This window comes from Pollicipes pollicipes, unplaced genomic scaffold, assembly GCF_011947565.3.
Source record: "Pollicipes pollicipes isolate AB1234 unplaced genomic scaffold, Ppol_2.1 Scaffold_4002;HRSCAF=4701_pilon_pilon_pilon, whole genome shotgun sequence".
NCBI lineage: Eukaryota > Metazoa > Arthropoda > Thecostraca > Pollicipedomorpha > Pollicipedidae > Pollicipes > Pollicipes pollicipes.
This window is the reverse complement of record NW_023596420.1, coordinates 4,598,489-4,621,346: the sequence shown is the minus strand read 5'-3', so window position 1 is coordinate 4,621,346 and position 22,858 is coordinate 4,598,489. Positions and strand designations below refer to the sequence as shown.

The following is a 22,858-nucleotide window of genomic DNA, read 5'->3' as shown; positions in this document are numbered from 1 at the left end:
CCAAGTAAATAAGTGACGCGAAATCCAGTCAGAGACGCCTCAAACCCAGACGGAAAGAACCCCTAACCCACACGAATAGACCCCTACGCTCGGCTCCCTTTCCCAATCCTTCGTAAAGTCATGCCCCAAACTTAAACGGGGAGGACCCCAAGCCGAGGTAGAGGGGCGCACCAGACTCCGAGCAAATCAGCATCCAGCAAGGACTTGGCTCGTCTGCAGCAGGTCGCGATGTTCCGGCGATGCCCCACCGTCCGGGCGCCGGCGTCGCCCCTGTCGGCGGCGCCCCGGCCGGGCCGGGCCGTGTATCGTCTGTGCATCAGTGCCGCGGGCGGCCGGCGGCCGGCCGGTCCGGCCGGACCCCGTCTCGCGCAGTGTGCTGACGGAGGCTGGCGCCTACTGCGCCGCCATGATACGCTGCAGTGGTCTCCTGGGCGTGTGTTTGAGGCGGTCCCAGCCGCCTCCCGCCGCCCGCTCCGTCTCTATCGGCGTCATCGGAGCCGCCTTCGACAAGGGTCAGGTCAGTGCTCCCAACAGACGCCAGGTCGGCCAAGTGATACCACAGCTCAGCAGTTGACTCTAGATACTTGCCTCACCTTCCCTGGCCCACCTCCCGATGTGATGACGCATGTACCTCCACCGTGGAAGCCATCCACACATTACGCAGTGCCTTTCCCAGACCGCTCAGCCCCCCCTACGTGGCTCACGGTCGTGGCGCGCGCCCTACGCCGCGGCTTCAATACTGCGCAACAGCTGTCCGGGCCACCTTACAACTGGCTTTTAGACCTTAATTTAAGTGAGCTTTGCCACATGTGGAAGTGGTTTTGAACTAAGACAACCGTGTGTATAATCCTTTCTTGCAATTCACAGCCATGTCTTTAAGGCTTAGAATCCTGTTTCGGAGCTAGGTGCTCGTATATTTATGCGGCCTACAACGCGCCGTCTATGGGCTGTCACCCAAACATGTGTGGCGTCATAGACATGCCACACGAGCACCCCATCTCATTACACGTGTTGTGGTCATGGTCAAGACAAGTACGGTCACTGAAACATTGGTGTTTGCGGGGATGCGGCACCAAGTGTCACGACTGAAGGCAGGAGGGAGGGAGGCGCGTAGAAGTACCACAAGTGAGTCACGTCGTCCGGTTCAGCGGCAACTTTGACACGGGAACCCTGGCAGGGATGCTTACGTCAGAAAAACATTCCATCACGTAGTCGAAGGCTGTCAGATTTCGCTGCTGATGGCATGCCCCGATCATGTACCGTGTGTAGCCATAAATAGCAGGGCTAATTGGGCAACTGTTAGATATGACGAGCATGAGACTGATAATAAATTAGCCGCAGAGTAGCACCCTAGCAGAAAATGTACGTGGAGAAGGTGCTATTGCGCAAAAATATGCATGAACTCCACGAGAAGAGTCCGAAGCACACGTGCATACACTCGCTTGATGAATATGCACCCAAGAAAGCAACGCCACCATGCGGCGCATATAGGAACCACAATACTTGCATTTGTTTGCTTGAAATCCATCCATGAGATGGCGCTTCAGGCCTTCGGCGAGCCACAACACAAGCAAAATTATAATGAATTGTGATGCTACCAAATATGCTATAAAATACAATATCACGAAGCATTCTCTAACATACGATACTATAAAATATCATACGATCAAATATGATATGACAAAATACGATACGAAAAATACCATACCACGAATTACGTACGAAGCCAAAACGACAAATCCAACAAATGATCTCAACTGACGACAGAATATACCAAACCTACAGTGCACACACAAAGATGAATGGAAATAAATTGTAAACACATGGGATCCGCGTTGAATCGCAGAGATCAGGCACGTGCATACATGTGGCGTGCAATTACACAGGTCACCAGCATAGGCTGAAAACTTGGCGCATGATATGACATTTGCGTTTTGAGGTGCGATTTTTTAATCTGTCGGAGATGAAAAGATAGTGTTGGTCGGAGGCAGGCGGTCCGAAGTTGCCTCGGCAAGATAAGGAAAGGCTCGCTGGTGGCTTTCGAACGGCACCTGGGCAGGTGGAAAGACATTAACATGGAGGAATGCATCTCTCTTATTGAAAGAGGAACGCGGCTTGAAGGGAGATTGGACGGCCTGGGACGACTCTTTGCATCTTAGCGCTTTGAATACTTCCAGCACGGCCCTCCCTTTCACCAAGTCATCAACCCGGGCCAGCCCACCCAGTTCCAGAGTTGGTGTTATATGCTGGCTACGTTTCATGCCATAGATAATCCTGGCAGCAAAATATAGAACTTTTGAATACTCCGCACCTGACACTTGATCATGCTAACCCGATAATAACTTCGAGAGAATCAGGTGTAAAGTAATATAAGGCGGTGCAGGTGAGTGGTCGTCCGCTATAGTGGTAACGCAGACGCGGGGACTTTGGCTGCGATCGCACTATGGTAACGCAGACGCGGAGACTTTAGCAAGGATCTTATAGTGGTAACGCAGACACGGAAACTTTGGCAGCGATCGCACAGTGGTAACGCAGACGCGAAGACTTTGGCAACGATCGTACAGTGGTAACGCAGACGCGGAGACTTTGGCAGCGATCGCACTATGGTAACGCAGACGCGGAGACTTTGGCAGCGATCGCACAGTGGTAACGCAGACTCGGAAACTTTGGCAGCGATCTGACAGTGGTAACGCAGACGCGGAAACTTTGGCAGCGATCATACAGTGGTAGCGCAGACGCGGAGACTTTGGCAGCGATCGCACAGTGGTAACGCAGACATGGAAACTTTGGCAGCGATCGTACAGTGGTAATGCAGACGCGGAGACTTTGGCAGCGATCGCAAGTGGTAACACAGACGCGGAGACTTTGGCAGCGATCGCACAGTGGTATCGCAGACGCGGATACTTTGGCAGCGATCTTACAGTGGTAACGCGGACTCGGAAACTTTGGCAGCGATCGTGCAGTGGTAACGCAGACTCGGAAACTTTGGCAGCGATCGTACAGTGGTAACGCAGACTCGGAAACTTTGGCAGCGATCTTGCAGTGGTAACGCAGACGCGGAAACTTTGGCAGTAATCGTAACACCATAAAACGTTCCATGACGTTATTAAACGATGACTTAATGTGAGTCATATGTACTTATTTGTGGAATTTTGTGTTTGGAGTAGTCTTCTGCACCAATATTAACATACCAATAGTAGTAGGTAGTCGAACACCGCAAGTTCGGCTCTCCAAGTTGGCACTTCAGGGGTTATACTTAGACATATCTTAGCACCGCCATCACCCCTATTTATAAAACGGCTCCAAAAAGTACATTGGCATATTTTCGAAATGTTTCTTGCGGGCACGAGGAAGCACTTTTGTCCACTTGTGGCTGGCGCACGCGGCCTGCCTCGGCCAAGCAGGGCGTCGCGAGGGTGCATGATAGAGCGAGAGAGAGATGAAGGGTGCGAATGTTCGAACACAAGTCACGTTTGCTGCTAATTTGGGCAGTGGTACAAGACATGACGGAAATGGGACTGCAAATCGAATAACCAAAGACTAGCGTCGAGTATGTGAACCAAGTATGCAAATGTAAGAAAAAGATTGAATAAATAAAAAAGCTAAATAAACAGTTGGAGCACTGTAAGGGAGTCAGTCCGTTTGCTGCAGTGGCCATTCTGACACAGCCATTTGGCAGCGACTCTGGCGCCATGCAAACGTTTTATGACGCAATTAAACGATGACGTATGGAGGACCTTATTTACTTAAAAGTGATCTTATGTTGGCAAGAGGAATCTTTTGCTACACCTTTTTAATCCTTTGAGGAATCTTGGCTAGGTTAGGTTAGCATACTAATGGCTACAAGTGAGCCGATGTAATATATCTGATGTTTGCCTGAGTATCTTCAAGTGTTGAACATTCATGTTTGCGGTGAAATTTTGTAAGGGCTAAGGCAGGCCTAGCTCGTGACGACCACAATGACCTAATCAATTTCCTCCCTGGCGCAATAACTGGGGAGGACACCTCTGATGCCGGGCAGACAAAAAACATCAGGTCATGCCAGACGTCGATAGATACGCGTGCGAGCTAGCATATTCCTGTATTGCACTTCGTCGTTTGCCCCAATTAACATAAGGTACATTGGCTCACTACCGAGATATTATAGAAATGGGGCCAGGAAATAAAAAGCTTCAGAAAAGAAACAATGCGACTGACACCAAAAGAAGTAGGAATAATACAATCACAGTTGCGACAATGCAGGAGAGGAGGAAGCATACGCATATACGCTCACTATCTAAACCACCATCGCAACATCGAAAATACCACCTTGATGTGCGAAACAATGCCACAAGTAAATATTGCAGTCCCTGTCATGCGGGCACATCGCGACCACGCTGTGCGCCACACTTCTACGATGACATCTCCCCTATCAATGACGATATCGATATGATTGATACCTCGTTTGAGATACGGAACGTTTTTTTCCTAGTTTTAAATGTATTAGGCACCCCAAAACAGTTTCGTAGCTATACGTTCCGATGCCGGTAAACAAATCATCCAAGAAGCATCGTTTCAACGTCAACAAATACTGGGCACACCACCCTCCTTGTTCGCGCTAATCACAACGATGATAATGCGTACTGAAACGATGACATACTAGAAATGCCCACAGTAGCCAGCTCCATTCAAGTAAAAAGTACTCAAACTCTGGCGTGGAGATTATGTCCTGATTATTTACTCTCAATGTGATTACGTACAATACAGAGTGGCTAATAACTCTTTTGCCAGGAAAATTATGGGTACAATTTGTTGCGCTATGCAAGCAAGGAGTTACTATCAGTGAAGAGTTCCCACACTGAATATGATCGATCTGCTATGTACCAGGAGGTACTCGGTAATGCGTTAAACATAGGAAACATTTGTGCCTGCCAAAACTCCAATCAACGGCCACAGCTCCAAATCTACTGCCCAAATCTACTGCCCAAATCTACTGCCCAAATATTCCAAACACGCAATGTGAAGTGGACGAGTCTTTCCAGTGAATGTGTTCCTATCAGAGATGCAACATTTTCAAAAATTTGAGCCCGCAGCCATGGTCCGTCTCGGCCAGCTAGGGATCTAGCCCGCATAAGTCCGCTGTGCCGCTATACTGACAAAGCAGCAAATATTGGGCTCAGTGCAATATGAGTTTTGGAATTTTCTCTCTTAATTCTTGATCTATGATGAAATGGACATAAAATATACCAGGAGTGGCATCCTATGCACAACCCTATTTACCCAAAATCAATGGTTGGGATGGTACAGCAACAGCGAAAACACCCGCAGTCTGCTAAAGCACTACATAGCTACATACTTCACACTGTAATGCCATTTTGCAGCTACAAAGGAAGAGGAAGAAAGTGGGATTCCAGTGGGACCCTTTACCAAACTCTACCCTATTTTTCACTTCTGTTCCTCGTTAGATAAACTAAACGGCGGTTTTCTCTAAGGAAGTATGCCGCCTTTTTGTACATTTCACTTACTGTTACATCAGATGCATACGATTTGATCAGTAGCGCCAGTTTTGTTTAAATCCTTTTGAATAGCTGTGAATGTTTATTTTATGTGCCGACCCTGCGGGAAAATCTCCTTTGGTTCCATGCTCACCCTTATCAAAGTAGTACATTTTATTTGCCTTCGTTTTTCAGCGTGTGTGTTCCGTGATGTTTTTAACACACTAATGTGCCAAAATGTTTGCACAGTAAATGCTACAAAAGCTTGAAACACTGTTTAGGCAAAAATATATGCGGATATGAAGCTATTATCCCTCGAATTTAACGGAATGTTATACAGGGTTTTGATTTCTCTCCTACGTTTACCACAATGGCTCTCTTCGATGCGTACTTTGGCTCTGAGAAAGGGAGTATTACATGACCCTTGTGACGCACTGGTTCAAACTTCAACTAGTGCGTTTCTCGGTAACAGGCCCTAGCCCGCTGGGCCGATCACAAACGTTCTTTTACTTGTACCAGTAGAGGTGCGTACGGAGGTTTTCATGACGGCGGTGGCCGCAACTGCAGGGAAGAAGCGTAGTTCTTTTACAAAGCGTTGGTAGCATAATTTGGACTGGAAATAATTAAAATAAATATCCTTATTATGTTTTGACCGTGTTGCAGTGGCACTATTCGGTGCTTTTTTCATACGTTACTTGTCCTGGGGTTTCACTGCAGTATGTTTTTGAAACACACCACATAGGCGGGACACTCCTTTAAGTTGGCTGCATGACACATTGACAAGGAAATGATTGCTTTACTGTAGTTTTGTTGGCATTCACTTCCTGAACTACGTTTATTGACCTCAGAATGACTTTACCTTACGGAACGAGACTCTTAATAGACATTTCTTCAGTTTGTGCCTTGAGTCCACCCCAATTCTAGCATAGTGCCAGCCCTGACAACGATGTGGATCGGTCGAGGGCGTTGGATGCTGACCGCACCGCCTTTGTTTACATGGGTGTCGTGTGGGGCACGGCTGACTCTGATGATCACTTAATTCAAGGGCCATTCATTTTAGATCAACTTGAAGCATGTAAGCGTCGCCAGTACTGCATGTCTATTGACAAGGATGCAGTCAGGATACAGACGTCTGTTTTATCGCGTCTGCATCAGACATGCCACGGAATGCTTTTAGATAGCTTCGAAAACTTTGTAGGATTAGATCTGGCTTGATGACTCCCGTACAAACATGATCTTGCCTACAAAGCACAATTTTATGAACATGTGCATCTTTGTAAATGTGTTTCCAAATTCCTGCAATTTTCTTCCCAACGGAAATCGCCCATAGAAGCCTCTTTGCAAAGTTTTGAACAGCTTGCACCATAATCTGTCATGAAAATGGCTAGTAGTTTGCCTCCGCGCCTAGCAAAATGGCTAGCAATCCGCCCCTATCCATACTTGGCCAGCCCCTACATATGTATCATTCCCCGCCAACACATCCGATCAGTGGCGGATGTACGACATGCGAAATCGATGGGGTGATGTAAATGTGTGATAAAGCGTTGAAGTCTCTCACAAGACTGCTGCAAACACCTCAAACATTGTGACATTTGCCGCAAAACAAGTGCTCATAACGTCGCATCCAGTACTAATTCTTGCAAAAGGATCACGCAAGACAATCATAATTTAGTTTAACATTGATTTAACTAGAAAATATGTTAATGGTTACATGGTTACAAGCTCCCCGCGTTACAAAGTCACGCCACGAACATGTTCGAAAAGGCCGGCATAGGTGAATCCGGCGATGCAGCTTTACGCTAGGAATTCTCTTGTATGGGTCTGGACGGTAAGAATGTCATTGTAACCTATGCTGGATCCCAAGTCACGTGGGGATATGCGGAAATGATCTTGCTGACGCGGCAGCAAAGCGCGCTACGACAGGAACTAGAATTCCTATAACACCACTACCTGCTCAAGACATGTACCCCGCAGTGTCGCTGTTTATGCAGCAACGATGGCAGTTCCACTGGAACTCGCTGAGCGCCAACAAGCTGCAGTCGGTGAAACCCCGCACTGGATTATGGCAGTCGTGCTTTCGGGACAATAGGTTGGAAGAAGATGCCCTTTGCCGGTTACGCATAGGTCACACATGCTACGCACCGTCACCTGCTATTGGCTGGCGACAGACCATGCTGCGGTCGATGCTCTGATCCACTGACCGTGCATCACGTACTGGTCGCTTGCCGCCACCTTACTGCAACGAGAGCGCAGTTTTTCGGACGCCACGTCCAGAGTCGCACGCTATGCGACTTTTTAGGGGATTCTTCGAACATCGTCGAGTTTGGTAAAGTGCTCCAGTTCCTTCGCGCTGTAGATTTCCCTGTAATCTTCTCGTCATGATGCTAGGGCCGATCATCATGGCTCTATAGGGTGACCTGATTGATGCACTTCTCTGATTGACGGCTCTGCATAAATTGATAGTTATGGGCGCTGCATGACCTTCAGCAGTCGATGCGCCCTAAAACCCCAAATCATCATCATCATCATCATCATCATGCTATTGTAACGAATGGATTGTAGCAAAATGTCCCAGTATGAAAGGAGAGGCCCGGGCTGGGTGACCATGCGCTGCTGTCGTTCTGCAGACCCGCTGCGGCGCCTCGCTGGGCCCGGCAGCCATTCGAGACACGGGGGTGCTGGATGAGATCCGCGCCCTCGGTCACAGCGTGCGTGACCTGGGCGACCTGTCTCTGCCCGGCGTGGACTCGGAGTACACCGCCGCCGACGACCGGGCCAAGATGAGGAACGTCACCAGCGTGGGACGCTTCAACCAGCAGGTGAGGTCAGCACCGGACGACCGCACGCCGGCGGCTGTGTCACGTGCCAGGCCTCCGTTCAAAGCTACCTCTCGCTAGGAGGGGACTCTGAAGGTGATACCCGGTGGCAGCACGAGAAATACCTAGTGTACACAATTATATAAATGAAGAACGAGAATACCAAGATGAAAAATCATATCAAATTGGTCATTAATACATTTTTCAGGCTTGTGCCACGTGTTAATTTCACATTGCGTAATAATTGTAAAAACAATGAATGCGCCAAAGGTTTCGCTGGCATCGTAGCCGTCAATTTTTCCGCTTATTCATAAAAAACGAGTTGGAAGGTGGAAGTGTGTTTTCGTGTCCATGTTTCCAGGCCAGCGCGTAAGCGCGTAAACGTAACAAATGGATCGTCTACTGCCGAGTCCCAAAGAAATCGGCCGTACTCCTCAAAGTCATCGCAACAGTCATACTGTCAACAGCCATACTGTTCCAACTGCCTGTTGTATCAGGCAGGTTGAATATCTCTGTTCCCATAGCGATACCGTCTCAAGTCGCGCTGTTCACATGGCACAGCTATCATAAGTCAGACCTCCCCTGATGATCGAGCGGTTACATGCCGACATGCTCTGCTCGTGTCCGCACCACCATGTCCCTTTATGCACGCCAGTTCCGTCCTGCGACGCCTGCGACGCGACTGCTTCCTCGTGGGCACGGCTGCTGATTTCATGCAAGGTTGAGCTGATTCCTTTTGGGCTGGTTTTTGTTTGTCATGTGCAAAGTTGGGTTTATTTCGTTCAGTCTTGTGACACGCCTCTTATTCAGGGTCGGCCTCTTCCCGGTCGGGTTTGTTCAGAGTCGGGCTTCGGGAGGCTGCGGACGGTTTGATTCGCAGCGGTGGTGCTGAGTTATATAACAAATCAGAGGAAACGTCGTCAGCGCGCTCAGAGTCACCTCTCTCACATAAGGGTGAAATTTCGCACCTTGACGGACGCAAGCACAACTATTTTGTGAACATCGTGAACTGCGGACATTATGAAGATCTTTCCACATTCTGCATTCTCATCTCGGACCTCCCCGTACGGTTGTGCACGTTCATGCCCTCGAGGCATTTCATGTTATGTCTTATTTCATCTGATGAACGAATGTCGTAAGCTACAAAAGTTTGTTGCCAGCATGATGTTTAAACACCACTACCTTAGGACATAAAAATGTGTATGCGGGCATGCATGCCAGTGATCCGGTAAATTTTCGACCACATTTTTGTTGTCGATGTCGGAACAAAACAGCAGTTCCTTGGTGGTGGAAAATGCGTGGCGGTGTTCATACGCGTTACTTGAAAAAAGTTTCGTATTTCAAGATATTGAAGCAGGCATCAGATCTGGTGAAATGAGCTCACTTATAGCTATTAACAGACTGTTAAGTGAAAAGGCTGTTTTAGACAACAAAATCATTCTTCTCGGTAAATACGCTCCTTATCGCGTCACTGCTGGATTGCGTCATGGAAGGTCTCCATGTCACTGAGATGCTGCCAGCCTAGCGGTGCGAAATTTCCGCCCTAGCACTAGCTTGAAGTACTTCAAACTGGCCTAGAGATCACAGTGGCGGTAATGGGTGCATTCGCTGAGCCAAATGCCGTTATGTGCTCGTATTTTGGCCGTTTGTCTTGGTGTTCTTGCATATTTGTTCGTGAGTTTAAGTTGCTACTTGTACACACGTACCGGTTATGTCGCTAGTTTTGAATCATTCGATTGCAATGGCGGAAGCGGAACACTCCCACTCCTCCATGTAGAAGCGGAACACTCCCTTTAAATTCACGTGCCCTGTTGTGGTACAGGATGTGACGACTTGTTCTCATGTCGCTGCTCAGCTGTAGAAGTCTCGCTGTTTGCAGCTGTCGGATCGGGTGTCGTCTGCGCTGGCGGAGCATGACGTGGTGGCTCGTGTCGCTGCTCAGCTGTGGTCGTCTCGCTGTTTACAGCTGTCGGATCACGTGTCGTCCGCGCTGGCGAAGCATGACGTGGTGGTGACCTTGGGTGGAGACCACAGCATCGCCATGGGCACCGTGCACGGCCACGGCCGAACCGTGCGCCACGACAAGCTGGCTGTCCTCTGGGTGGACGCGCACGCGGACATCAACACACGTGAGGAGCACGCGCCACTGGGCATGTGCCGGAATAATGTATGACGAAACGGAGCGCAGTAAGAGAATATATATATATATATACATATATATATATATATATATATTATACTGCACATATTATATGAACACATCATATGTGCAGTATGCGTAGAGGGTGCAGATTGCTATGGATGCATGGTCTTTTGCGTGGTTTTAGTTTTTCTCGGATGCGCCATTAGTTGTCACACGTAATGGTCGCTTCCGTCTCGTGCGTACCTCAAATGGTCCTACCGAATGTTTGAACGGCGCCGAAAATGGCATGTCTAAAGAAATACCCATATATACATACATATATATATATATATATATATATATATATATATATATATATATATATATATATATGTAATATCTATGGAAATAACACATCGAGACTTCCAGAACAGCTGCCAGCTTGTTGGCAGCCACCACAGGTGCTGTTATTTTCTCTCGGGTTTCGAAATCATGAGAGCGATGTCTAGAAGAACTATTAGCGCGATCACGGCTGTTAAAGAATGCGATTCAAGTGTATCAGTGCTGTCTAACCTCGGGAAATACGACGGAAATTCCGGGGATTTATTTGTTTCAATACAACTACAGGGGCCGTGGCTATGCTCTGCTAGCCTCTGCCACCGCAGGAGTACCAGCACTTGGTCTGCTTTGCTTCAGCGCTGACGTCCGGTTCTGGCAACTTCCACGGCAAACCGGTGTCATTTCTGCTGCGCGGAATGGAGGCGTTTCACCTAGACCTGCCCGACCTGCGCTGGTGTCGGCCCGTCCTGCTGCCCAGTAAGCTGGTCTACATCGGCCTGCGCGACGTTGACCCTATGGAGCGGGTGGCCATCCAGGAGCTGGGAGTGCGTGCTTACGCTATGCGCGAGCTGGACCGGCTCGGAGTCGATAAGGTTAGTTCAACCAGACATGGGTAACCCATTTCCACACACGGAGTGAAAGTTTCAAAGACAGAAGTACTTGCGGAAATGGTCGTACGCAAATGTAGGATGTAAGTACGCGAAGTTCACGCGCAAATGTTGGTAAATCGAGTCTCGCAGGCGCCAGGGCCGGGAGCGCTAATACGTCCTTCGCAGTCGGTAGCGCTCCATAAAAGCGGTGCACCACACGACACACGTCGCCATCGTGTTGATAAAAAGCATTTGCATGCCAACTGCTATGTTGGAACTTTTGTACACGTATTTCTTCCATGCCAGCCTTATACCAACCGGACATTTGCTTAGAAACGATTGCGCACGGACTTCATGCATACGCACTTTTCCATGCGAACTTCTGTCCTAAAACCGTGTTTAGAGCAGGTCCGCACCAGGACGACAGGGTCTCAGTGTCTGAAGGTCGGGGTACTCCCCAGGTGGTGGAGATGGCCCTGGATCAGCTTGGCGTAGGCGTGGGGGCAGACTCTTCGCTTCACGTCAGCTTCGATATCGACGCGCTGGATCCGTCGGAAGCACCTTCCACGGGCACACCAGGTCGGCAGTTTTCCAGTTTCAGGTCTGATAGGAGCCCCAGCCCGGGCCAGGTCTTGGGCTCACTCAGCTGGCCTGCGCATAGACATGTTACCTTCTGTTTTACGGAAGGATTAAAACGAGGCATTAATATCACGGATGGAATGCTTATTCGGACTGTAGCCCTCTGCTCGTGTGTGACTTACGCAACGTTTCGGCCAGTTAGCTCTCTCCGGTGCCATAAAGTCCTGGCAACACCAAGCAAGTGTTCAGAAGTTCCTGGACCGCATGAACATGTTGCAACCGTCCATCCAGTTCACTTTGGAACGGGAGACAGCAGCCTGCCGTTCCTAGAAGTACCAGTCGAGAGAACCAGCCACAGGTTCAGGACATCAGTGTACCGGAAACCAACGACAACCGGTCGCTACCTGAACTTCCAGTCGCACCACCTGGGAACGGTCAATAAAAGCATCGTGAGATGCTTTTAGCATCACGCAAATGCTATCAACAACGATGACGTTGAAAAGGGAAATAACCACCGAATCTAGACTTGCCGCAGGAAGGAGTACACGTAAGATTCCATAGACCAAAAGCTTAAATAGCATGCTCGACGAGGAGCAGGGAAATGCCGTGCATAGGCTTTACCGTAAGTCGGGTGTTCCCCAGGCTTTGAACGAGGCGTTGACGTCACTGGTGCCGAGACTTCAATGCAGCGCGGCCGCTAGCCGTCGGCCGTAACGCCGGGGAACGGCCGGAACATCACAAATCATCCTGCAGACAATGAACACACTGTTGGCGGGATATTGATATGACCTGCGAGTCGACTACGTCTAATTTAATGACGAGTATGACGATGTGATTTACAAGCCGAATCTATGGCTTGCCGCTAACCGTTAGGTAAAACGCATTGGCATGAGAAGTTGAAACATACACACTAGAACTATACGAGGTAGGACGGCCAGAACACCGGGCTCTCTTCGTATCCATACTGATCGAATTGTTTGCGGCAGGTCCAGCAAGCCAATCGTGTAGTATTTAACGTAAAATATGCTGATATGCCTTGCAAGCTTATGCGGCCAACCATTACCATGACGTCGGCGTTGAAATTGAAAAGGCTTGCGTAACAGCTGCTGTAGACATGAGCAGTCGGAATATCGGACTGCCCTTGTACCGATAAGGAATAAGCTGTAGGAGAAAGATGCATATAAACACGGGCCAAAGGCGTATAGATAAATGGGGAGCACGATGAAGTGCTAACTACGAGTGAAAACGCGCCCGCCCGGACCGCTGATGATAGGCGGCCTGAACATCTGGCCACCTTCTCAGCCATAACAAGCAGATGATAACTGGTAGGCGCGTACATTCGCGAACCACTCAAGTCGATTTAAATGACAAGCATGATGATATGCTTTGCGAGCCGATATTCAGCCAAGCCGTTGAAATTCGATCGGCGTGGGAAGGGAATAAGCATAAGATGGGGCGCACGATTATTAGGGAGAAGGATGGGCACACAACTTCCTGAAAATCTAGTATTGACCCCATGTGGGTAGATTGGAAAAAGCAACCAAAATGGCCATCACATCAGGCCGTCACGTTTTAGTAGTTTGCCGCATAGGCTTGCAGAGCAAATCATGCTCGTTGCAAATTTATCCGTAATGGGCTGGATGATCACATTCACCTTCCGCTTAAGGCCTTTTCATTAACTGAACGCATATTTCGATGTTCCAGCTGCCCTTCAGCATAACGCCAAGCGCTTAGCGGCCCGCCGCGCATTGAAGTCTCGGCACCAGTAACGTCACGCTAAGGTTAAGCGAAGATGAAGCGAAAATCACCGGATGGTTTTACCTCTGTAACACGGCCTTGGACAGGCAGGGCTGCCAATGAAAATAACAGCGGCGGTATAATTCGCATAAAACAAGGGCTTGTCAGAAAAGTTCAGGAGAATCTGTGGACGATACGTCAGGGCAGTCATCAGAGCTAGCTCAACGTTCCTGAGTGGACTTACCAAAGTCAGACCACTGACATCTAAGAAACGCACGAAAAACCGCAGATACAGCATACCGTGCAGCTGTGGCAGGTCTTACAAAGGAGAGAAATCACCCTCTGTCGGTCAGGCTGGAGGAGCATACATGGTCAGACGGTGATCACCGACCAGCGTGTGATAAGGTAGCCATCGTTGACACAGAGCAGCACTGGAAAGTCAGAAAGGTGAAGGAGGCAGCACAGTGGGCATTGACCAACAGCCCCATGGGTAAGGCAAGTATACACGTCAACTCAATATGGTATGACGACCAATGGAGCCACGACCAATATCGACCAATATTAATATGGTCGGACCAAACGACCATTGATATTGGTCGACCAATGACGACCAATATCAATATGGTCGGACCAAACGACCATCCGGAAGTGGAATGGTATGAAATTCGAGCACCTAAATAATTCTTCTGCCGGCTAGCTCACTGAACTTGCAATGAAGAATATCCCGATTCAAATCCCAGTAATTCCAAAAGATAAGGCATAAACCGGACGACGAGGTAGAACAATCAATTCAATAAAAATTCCAACCAATTCAACAATCAACATCCCATCCGTGATACATTACCTTCTGCTTAAATTAGTTGGAAAACGTCGACCTTAGTGGTGTGTTGAGCAAGTATTTTGGTGGTGCTGGTACCAAGCCTCAAAGCTTTGGTACCAACTATACCTTTCATACTCGTGGAACTTCGAGTGAGCATGGTCCGTTAACTCGCGCCTACGATATTGCACCCGTTTTGTTTGGCTTTGTTTTTGTTCTGAGCTATTCATGTGAAGCACTTGAACATTCTTAGGCGCATAATGTCATTCTCTATGTTGGCTCACCCCTCGCGACTGAACCGTGGGCGTGCATTATGTGTGGTGTCAGTCGCAGTGACAAAATGTGTGATGTTCAGCCGCAGTGACAAAATGTGTGGTGTTCAGGCGCAGTGACAAAATGTGTGGTGTTCAGTCGCAGTGACAAAATGTGTGGTGTTCAGTCGCAGTGACAAAATGTGTGGTGTTCAGTCGCGGTGACAAAATGTGTGGTGTTCGGTCGCAGTGACAAAATGTGTGGTGTTCAGCCGCAGTGACAACATGTGTGGTGTTCAGCCGCAGTGACCAAATGTGTGGTGTTCAGCCGCAGTGACAAAATCAATCGTCGCCATGCTGTCTTCCGGGTTGCAGTGCGCGGCGGCCTCAGCCTTCGTGAGGGCCAGATGGTGATGGAGGAAGTGTGCAAGTGGGGCACACTACGCTCCATGGACCTGGTGGAGGTGAACCCGCAACTGGGCAGCAGCCAGCAGGCTCTGTACACGGCCGACGCCGCCCGTCACTTGCTACTCTCCACCTTCGGACGCTACCGCGGCGGCAACGCTCCCGAGGGCTCGCAACTGCCGCGGCCGGAGATCCTGCCAGACCCTCGACCCAACCGTTAAACCGACCCCCCCCCCCCCCCCCCCGTCCGTCCGTCCCACGCACGATCTGGTCACTGTAACGGCGCATCGCCCGAACCGGTGCTCACATACTCATCGCAGTCCGGTCAACTAATACACTGAAATGAATATCCCTGGACATTGTTAATACATAGGTCTGGGTATGTCATTTAATCGTTTTTATTGGATTCAGTGTATTCAATCAAAACAAACATCCCCGCCAACGTATGTGTGTGCGCGCACGTTATTCGTAATGTATGGACGACTTGGAAGTGCATGCGAGAGGTAAGGACAGTGGGCGAATAAACGGTCCGGCCGGTGGGACGGCGGGCAGTCCGGCCGGTGGGACGGCGGCAGTCCGCCCGTTGGGACGGCGGCAGTCCGGCCGTTGGGACGGCGGGCAGTCAAGCCGGTGGGATGGTGGGCAGTCCGACCGGTGGGACGGCGGGCAGTCCGGCCGTTGGGACGGCGGCAGTCCGGCCGTTAGGACGGCGGGCAGTCCGGCCGGTGGGACGGCGGGCTGTCCGGCCGGTGGGACGGCGGGCAGTCCGGCCGGTGGGACGGCGGGCAGTCAAGCCGGTGGGACGGCGGGCAGTCCGGCCGGTGGGACGGCGGGCAGTCAAGCCGGTGGGACGGCGGGCAGTCAAGCCGGTGGGACGGCGGGCAGTCAAGCCGGTGGGACGGCGGCAGTCCGCCCGTTGGGACGGCGGGCAGTCAAGCCGGTGGGACGGTGGGCAGTCCGACCGGTGGGCAGCCCGACCGGTGGGACGGCGGGCAGTCCGGCCGGTGGGACGGCGGGCAATCCGTCCGGCCGGTGGGACGGCGGGCAATCCGGCCGGTGGGACGGCAGGCAGTACGGCCGGCAAGCAGTCCAGCTTTAACTGCGCGCCCCAGAGCTGAAGTGAGTGTCATCAACGGCGGATAGAAAAGGACGTTGGAGCATCTATATTTTTCTATTTTATTGTTGTTGTTGAAATGCTGAGGACAAAACTGCCTCAAAGTGAAGCATGCGAACACATTGGCTTCCTGAGCCGCGATGCAAGGCATCTAGACGTGACAACGAACCTGCAGGCATGTTTTACTTCAAATACTGAACATGAACCTACCATAATATATTACCAGACACACAAGTATACTCACAGCGCATACATTTAACTTGCGGGACCCCGCAGGGCTTTCTCATTATACGCATTGCCTTCCTAGCGATAACCAACGGTGCCTCTGTTGGAACAGAACAAAGTTTGAAATATGTAAACCATCCCACAGCAAACCACTCGTATTCAAGCGACGGAGTGGAGGAGTGTAGCCAGTTACAAGCAGAACCGACCAGATACCTGAATGGGCAGCTGCAAATAACATAGTGCTTAATATTGAGGAGTGTCAGGCCGTGCATTGCTTCACTGCCAAGAAAATACTGGTCCTTTCGGGCACCGTGATGAATGAGATCAGCTTACCCAGTTTTAACACGCGCTTGGGTGCGGGCCATATGAACCCCCCGAAAGTTTTTCCAGAATGGTCTCCAAACGGCGCGGCGTAGCTGCGCCAACTTTTGAATAGCTGCAGACAGTTGAATGACCGATCCTTTGGTATTAAGAATCTATATGTATCGTGCAAGGTCACTGACCTACGGCAGGTCAGGCGGGTCGTGGTTCGCAAAGTCAATTTCCAGGGAACCGTCCAATCTGATGCGAAAGCAGAGTAGATCTTCTTTGTCAACATAACACTTGAATGCACAAATTTCGCTGACCTAAGGTAAGTTTTGAAGGTCAGACCAAGCTAAAACCAAGCTGTTTTATTACTCTAGGGCTTCTTGTATGAGGTACTTCAGGTGCTCATTTTGAATTTATTGATAACAGGAACCGCATGATAAATTTTTCATGGACTTCTAAAAGGTCAGAATAGGTCATTGACCTAAAATGACCCAGGTCAAAACTACATTTTTTGAAACATATTGCTCAGCGTAAGCTTTGCCGCTTATTCAAATGCAAAACTCAAGACAATCTTGTATGACTTTGGTCAACATGGCCTTCGTTGGGTCAAACAAGGTCACTGACCTCCAGTGAGCATGTGACTTTTTCCTTAAAACAGGTATCTAGGTTCTGGGGTCACTTTGGAGGCTAACTTGGAGATTGACCCGTTTGACGTCACTTGGCCCGAAGGTCATGACCTAGTAACCTGAAACTTTGACCTAAGGGAGTTCAGATCCAGGCCAACACACCCTGTAAACTTGGTGTCTCTAGCTCTCTTAATTCCTGAATCTCAGGGGGTCAAATTGAGGTCCCACCCGAGCGAAGTGCATCCAACTGACCACCCTGTCGCGTGTTAACGGAGCAAAACTTTTCATGGTAATCCAGCGAGTCACGGCAGGCACATGTGGATGACGTCTTGAAAAAGTCATGAGGCTCGATGTATGCCCTATGTTATGAAAAACTGCCGAGGTAAGCACCAAATCTGTTCTACCAGTGCATCAATACTTCGATATCGTTTTTCATGCGGGGCTCACCGCCCATCGAGCCAAACAAATTGAGCGAGTGCAAAAGCTGACCCTCGAAATCAATCCCGGGTCTGACATGGAAAATCAGCGGCGTATAACAGCAAGTGCAACGCCGACAGACGAGTGAAGTTCTGCTAATTTTGAAAGGAAAATCCTGGATCTATAGGGCTTGAAGAGCAGCTCCCGTCACCAAGAGTGACGATATCGGGTAGAAGCACAAGAAGTGGTGCGTTCTCAGGACGTTTGGCTGTGGCGCAAGACAATGCATATTTTACGTATAGTGTTCCACATTCGGATGGCCTTTGAACTAAGACAGCCCTTTGAAGATACCTCGGTACGATTCACAACCCAGCCCTTGTTAAGACTTGGAACTCTCTGGTTTCTGAGATTGACGCCAGCGAACTAATGCACATTATTTTCATGCACCCAGGCATGCATGGCACCAAATACACGTCACGTGGATGCTGGCACCTAATTAGCCACGTAGCGCTCAAGGTCACGCAAAGCATCGCCATCGACCCATTCATGTAGGAGGTGGGTCAGCACGATTTACGGTATGAAAGGACTTCAGTTGGTCATCAACGGGTGTAATGCAGTTTTGCTTAGAGCAGTTTTAGAGCACGACTCACGTTTTGAGCAATGTAATGCAGGAAATTGAACAGTGGTTTGCGTTGTGACCGGCAGAGGACTGTGAAGCGGATTATCTAAGAATAGCGCCATACGCGAGCCGGTGAATGTTGGTAAACAATAAAAAGGCAAAAAAAGATTAAACTGAAGACTCCACTAGAAATTAAAAAAACACGAGCCCCCGACGATATTCGGTTCCGCAAAGATGCTCAGGCGACATATCCACCTCTCGGCAAGTCGAAGTACTATAAGTGAGTTAACCCGTCCGATACAGCGGCAATTCTGACACGGCCCATCTGGCAGACATTCATTCCACAAAGATGCCACATGACGTGATAAATGCCGTATTGAACAAGGCATTTACTAAACGCTGAAATTGTGCTGTGTAGATAAGTGTTTAACACCTAAAGGCAAACCAATAGTTACAGGCGAGCTTGTTGCATCACATGTCGTGCTTACCTAAAGATCTTCAAATATGGAACACTTCCTTTAAAGGGAATATTTCACATATGGAAGTCTTAAAGCAAGCAGCGCATATAAAATAAGCCCCCTCACAAGTTTAGGTATACTTCTGAGTGGAAAAGACTGCTCTAAACAACATAACTTCTCTTCTTAGCAAATACGCTTCCTAATACGTCATTATTTGATTACGTCATCGTGCTAGCACAACACTGATCGAGAGCCAATTGACGACCATTACATCTGGAAGTCGTGTTCACGTTCGCCAGATGTAAACGACATAACTATTATTGTTCATAACTTGCATAGCTTGCGCAACATTGGTTGAGAGCCAATTGACGGCCGTTGTATCCGGAAATCGTGCCCACCAACGCCAGACAGGAGCGTTTCTATGATTACACTTTTCTTGAACTTGAAAGCTGCATGGCCAATGAAATGGCAAGATTCTAATGAAATTATTTTTATTTGTTAACGTTTTTATGTAGATCAGTAGTTCAGATATTTCCTTGGGTGGGCTTAGCGATTTTACCAGTTTTCTCCCGTCCCCAGTCAGTAGTTTTAGGTGAGCGACGATGGAGCCCACGCATTGTGTCCGTACTATTTGGTTACACCGATTTCCTCGAAAGCACTTCCGTAACCAACAGATCATACTTAAGAGTCTGGCTTTAACTCCATCTGCGTACCATCGTGGCCAGTCAAGCTGTGTCATAATGCCTGACATTTCCTCGGTACAGCATGTCTAAACAGGGAGCAAAGTTTCATAAGAGTGAAACTGAATGTCTGGCGTATTGTAGTTAGTCACGCCAAGATAAATACCAGTTAAACGTCGACCTACCAATCTGTATTCGCAAAAACACCAAACAAAATTTCCACAGAAATACGAATCTCTTTAGTCACTGAATTAGAACAAAACTGACACACTGACGCTGTAGCTACACAGGGCGCAACATAGGTAACAACACGCTTCGTCCGCAGATCCTGACTTTCGTCAATAAATCCCAAATCCCGCGAGACGCATATCCTACGTTCGCACATACGCAGGCAGTACATCGCGGAATGAACTACTGGTGAAACAATGTGGTGACCCCAGGCAATGCCCCACCGTTGGAAGGGTTAAAGCACTGCATTACCGCGCACACGTGGCAGGAAGCCCGAGATGAGTCCGGATCTTAGGCCAGTAAGGATATTTCACTTGAACATCTCGAAATCCATCTACGTACAAATATCACCTGCTCTGCCTGTCTGTTTAATGACTATTGCTCTTGGCTCTCCAAAAAAGCTAACACTTGTCTTTTGAAATGCTTTCGAGCAGTCCCATGATTCGCGCTGAACTCTGGGAGACTCGTACTCTCGGCAGTTTGCAGCGTGCGTTACTCACGGATAGTCTAGTGGGACAGGCTGCTGTCGCACCAGAAGCGCCGCAATGTTGTGAAGCACGAGGTAATCCGCCGCAGCTAATAGAGGGCATTCAACATCTTGAAACGTACGCTATCTAGCGCAACGCGTTCTCCAATCCTTCCAACCATTGCGACAAGCATATCGGCCAGCCGTCTGATCAGACCGGGCATTCAGTCCCAATCTCTGGCCTGACCGGGCCGCCGAATATCGGTTCCTGGGGTACGCCCATCGCGCTCCGGCTGCCGCGCATCCCCGCGCCGCGGTGTCCGGCACCCAGCAGTGCCCGGTGGTGGCCCTCTCCGCTCTGGCAGCTAATCAGAGAGGCTGAGCAGCAGGGCGGTGGCGCGGCGGATCCAGTGGTCGGCGGGGGACTCGCCGCGGTGTCCGGCACCCAGCAGTGCCCGGTGGTGGCCCTCTCCGCTCTGGCAGCTAATCAGAGAGGCTGAGCAGCAGGGCGGTGGCGCGGCGGATCCAGTGGTCGGCGGGGGACTCGCTGCGGTGCCCGGCGCCCAGCAGTGCCCGGTGGTGGCCCTCTCCGCTCTGGCAGCTAGTCAGAGAGGCTGAGCAGCAGGGCAGTGGCGCGGCGGATCCAGTGGTCGGCAGGCGACTCGCCGCAGCGCAGCTCCACAGCCACCACGAACGATGGGTAGTTGCCGGTGCCTGACCGGTTGGGGTAGTAGTAGGAGGGACACACGTACAGACCTGCGAGACGCGACAGCGGGCGTCAGCAATGGTGTGTAGCGCGAAGGCTGCGGTTCAGCGGACGCGCTCTTACCCAACGCGAGCCGACATAGTACAGAAGGCGCGAGAGCTCTAAGATCCAGCGTCCTCAAGGAATCGATGTGTAAGAAAACTATGGATCGGTCCTCCGAAAGCGTTCTTTAAGCCCTGGACGTTTGAAAACATCTGACGACCTTGAGCTGGAGCGAGATCTGGGGCACAGACTTAATGTAAATTGTACTACAACCATAGCAATGCAAGAGTCTGACCAGTCCAGACTATACCTTTGCCGCTCTTTTTCTTGTTCTCCATGGGCTTAAAGTGGATGACGGGCATGGGGGTAACGAGCTGCATAGGAGCAGCCTCCACCAGCGAGCGGCCGTTGATGTCCCATCCGGCACCTTCCAGGTACATGCCGCAGATGTACACGCCCTCCTGATCCGCAGAATACACGGAGAAACGTCAAAAACACCACACTTACAGGCCTGCAGGACGACCTGCCACACGTGTACTGACATGAAACTGAGAAGAATACACAAAAGTGGCGCAGATGCTTTTCATGGTCAGAGGTGACGTGACGCTTAAGACGCAACGGAAGTGGACTGGTCGTTTTCTAGTCAAGTCACTTTCGGCGGGTGCCGAAGGCACGGCTCAAACACACAGTATGCCACCCTGATAAAGGCATCCCTTTGAAGATGAGAAAGGAAGGTTTACTGAGAGGCATGAGCAAGAGTTACTCGCAAGTTCTGTCCTCTCGCGGGGCACGGTGATTAGAGACCAGCGGTCCCTAGCCACCTTGGCCACCGCACCCACACCAGACCCATGCCGTCGTCCATCCGACGTACATGGGGCTGCAGAGGACTGACGGAGTCATTCTGATTGTTCACGTGGAAGTCCCAGGCGAGCGAGTCGACGCTGAGGTGAAGGTGACGGGCAGCCGTCTGCAGCACAGCCGTCAGGAAGCCGGTCGGGAAGCTGAAGGCGGCCAGCCAAAAGGCCTGCGGCGGCCGAGCACGCTCCGACCAGCCGGCGAACTGCTCGACCCGCTGCACCAGGTCCCGCGTCCACGAGCCGAGCGGCTTCAGAGACGGGTACGCTGCAACACGGACCGGTCCGGTCACCGCACGGGCAGCCGGGGGCTTCAGCTTCGTCACCTCGTGTCCTTCGGCCTCGTCAGCCTCGTGCAGGGTCACCCACAGCCTTGGTCGCACCCCCCGGTGACATGTACTCCTGAATACCTGCTAAATGTGTGACAAACATAAAGCACACTTTCTGAAATCCCACCACACCGTAACAACTCACATGATTTTTTTCGAAAGCCGCAAATGTTTTGTCAAGCGTGGCTTTCGTGGTTTGCCGGTATAATATTATTTCTCATTTGCCGGGTTCAATATCGACATACTTTCCTGATGCAATACTATGTAGTTCGGATGTTCATAGTATGGAACAGACGTGGTGCGAGCCGGCTCCTGCCAGTGGCGCTGAAACGTCACGCTACAGCAGGGAGGGAACAGGAGGGGACACATACCTGACCACCGTCAGTGCTGCACTTACCGCACTAACATTTCATGTGACATTCATGGGACATCATAAAGTGCTTTTAACCCTCTCCTGATCATAACTGAGTTCCCTTATGTCAGTCTGGGCCATTTGTTGGGCCCACGGGCCAATGGGGGTCCTCGGGTTGACCACGAGTTGAGGCACGAACCTGACAGGGGTCCTTGCTGGCAAGGGGTCCAAGTCGACCTGGGTAGTGTTCGAAGGGGCCCAAATATGAGCCCTAAAGACCCTTCGAGATCGACGATCAAATGC

The 22,858-nt window shown here is 50.1% G+C and overlaps 2 protein-coding genes across 3 annotated transcripts in view; one reads left to right on the top strand and one right to left on the bottom strand.

Annotated features, from left to right (window-relative positions):
* The first annotated feature begins 333 nt into the window (after positions 1-333).
* On the top strand, positions 334-15,517 carry LOC119093965 (arginase-1). Of its 2 annotated transcripts, XM_037216999.1 has the most exons (7): positions 334-517; positions 8,102-8,293; positions 10,170-10,211; positions 10,299-10,419; positions 11,109-11,344; positions 11,803-11,920; positions 15,101-15,517. In XM_037216999.1, the coding sequence occupies exons 1-7, from the start codon at positions 407-409 to the stop codon at positions 15,349-15,351; spliced, it is 1,071 nt and encodes a 356-aa protein (XP_037072894.1). In that variant the 5' UTR covers positions 334-406; the 3' UTR covers positions 15,352-15,517. The 2 variants fall into 2 exon arrangements, with proteins under 2 accessions (XP_037072894.1, XP_037072893.1); XM_037216998.1 differs by lacking the exon at positions 10,170-10,211 and having other exon boundaries at positions 10,257-10,419.
* A 5,221-nt stretch (positions 15,518-20,738) lies between these two features.
* The window catches only part of LOC119093419 (dynein heavy chain 2, axonemal-like), a 64,414-nt gene continuing 62,294 nt past the window's right edge, over positions 20,739-22,858 (bottom strand). The window contains exons 37-39 of the mRNA XM_037216373.1: positions 21,892-22,142; positions 21,331-21,481; positions 20,739-21,028 (exon numbers count right to left, since the gene is read on the bottom strand). Coding sequence (XP_037072268.1) covers positions 20,874-21,028; positions 21,331-21,481; positions 21,892-22,142 — 557 coding nt within the window. The 3' untranslated portion in view covers positions 20,739-20,873. The remainder of the gene's footprint in view (positions 21,029-21,330; positions 21,482-21,891; positions 22,143-22,858) is intronic.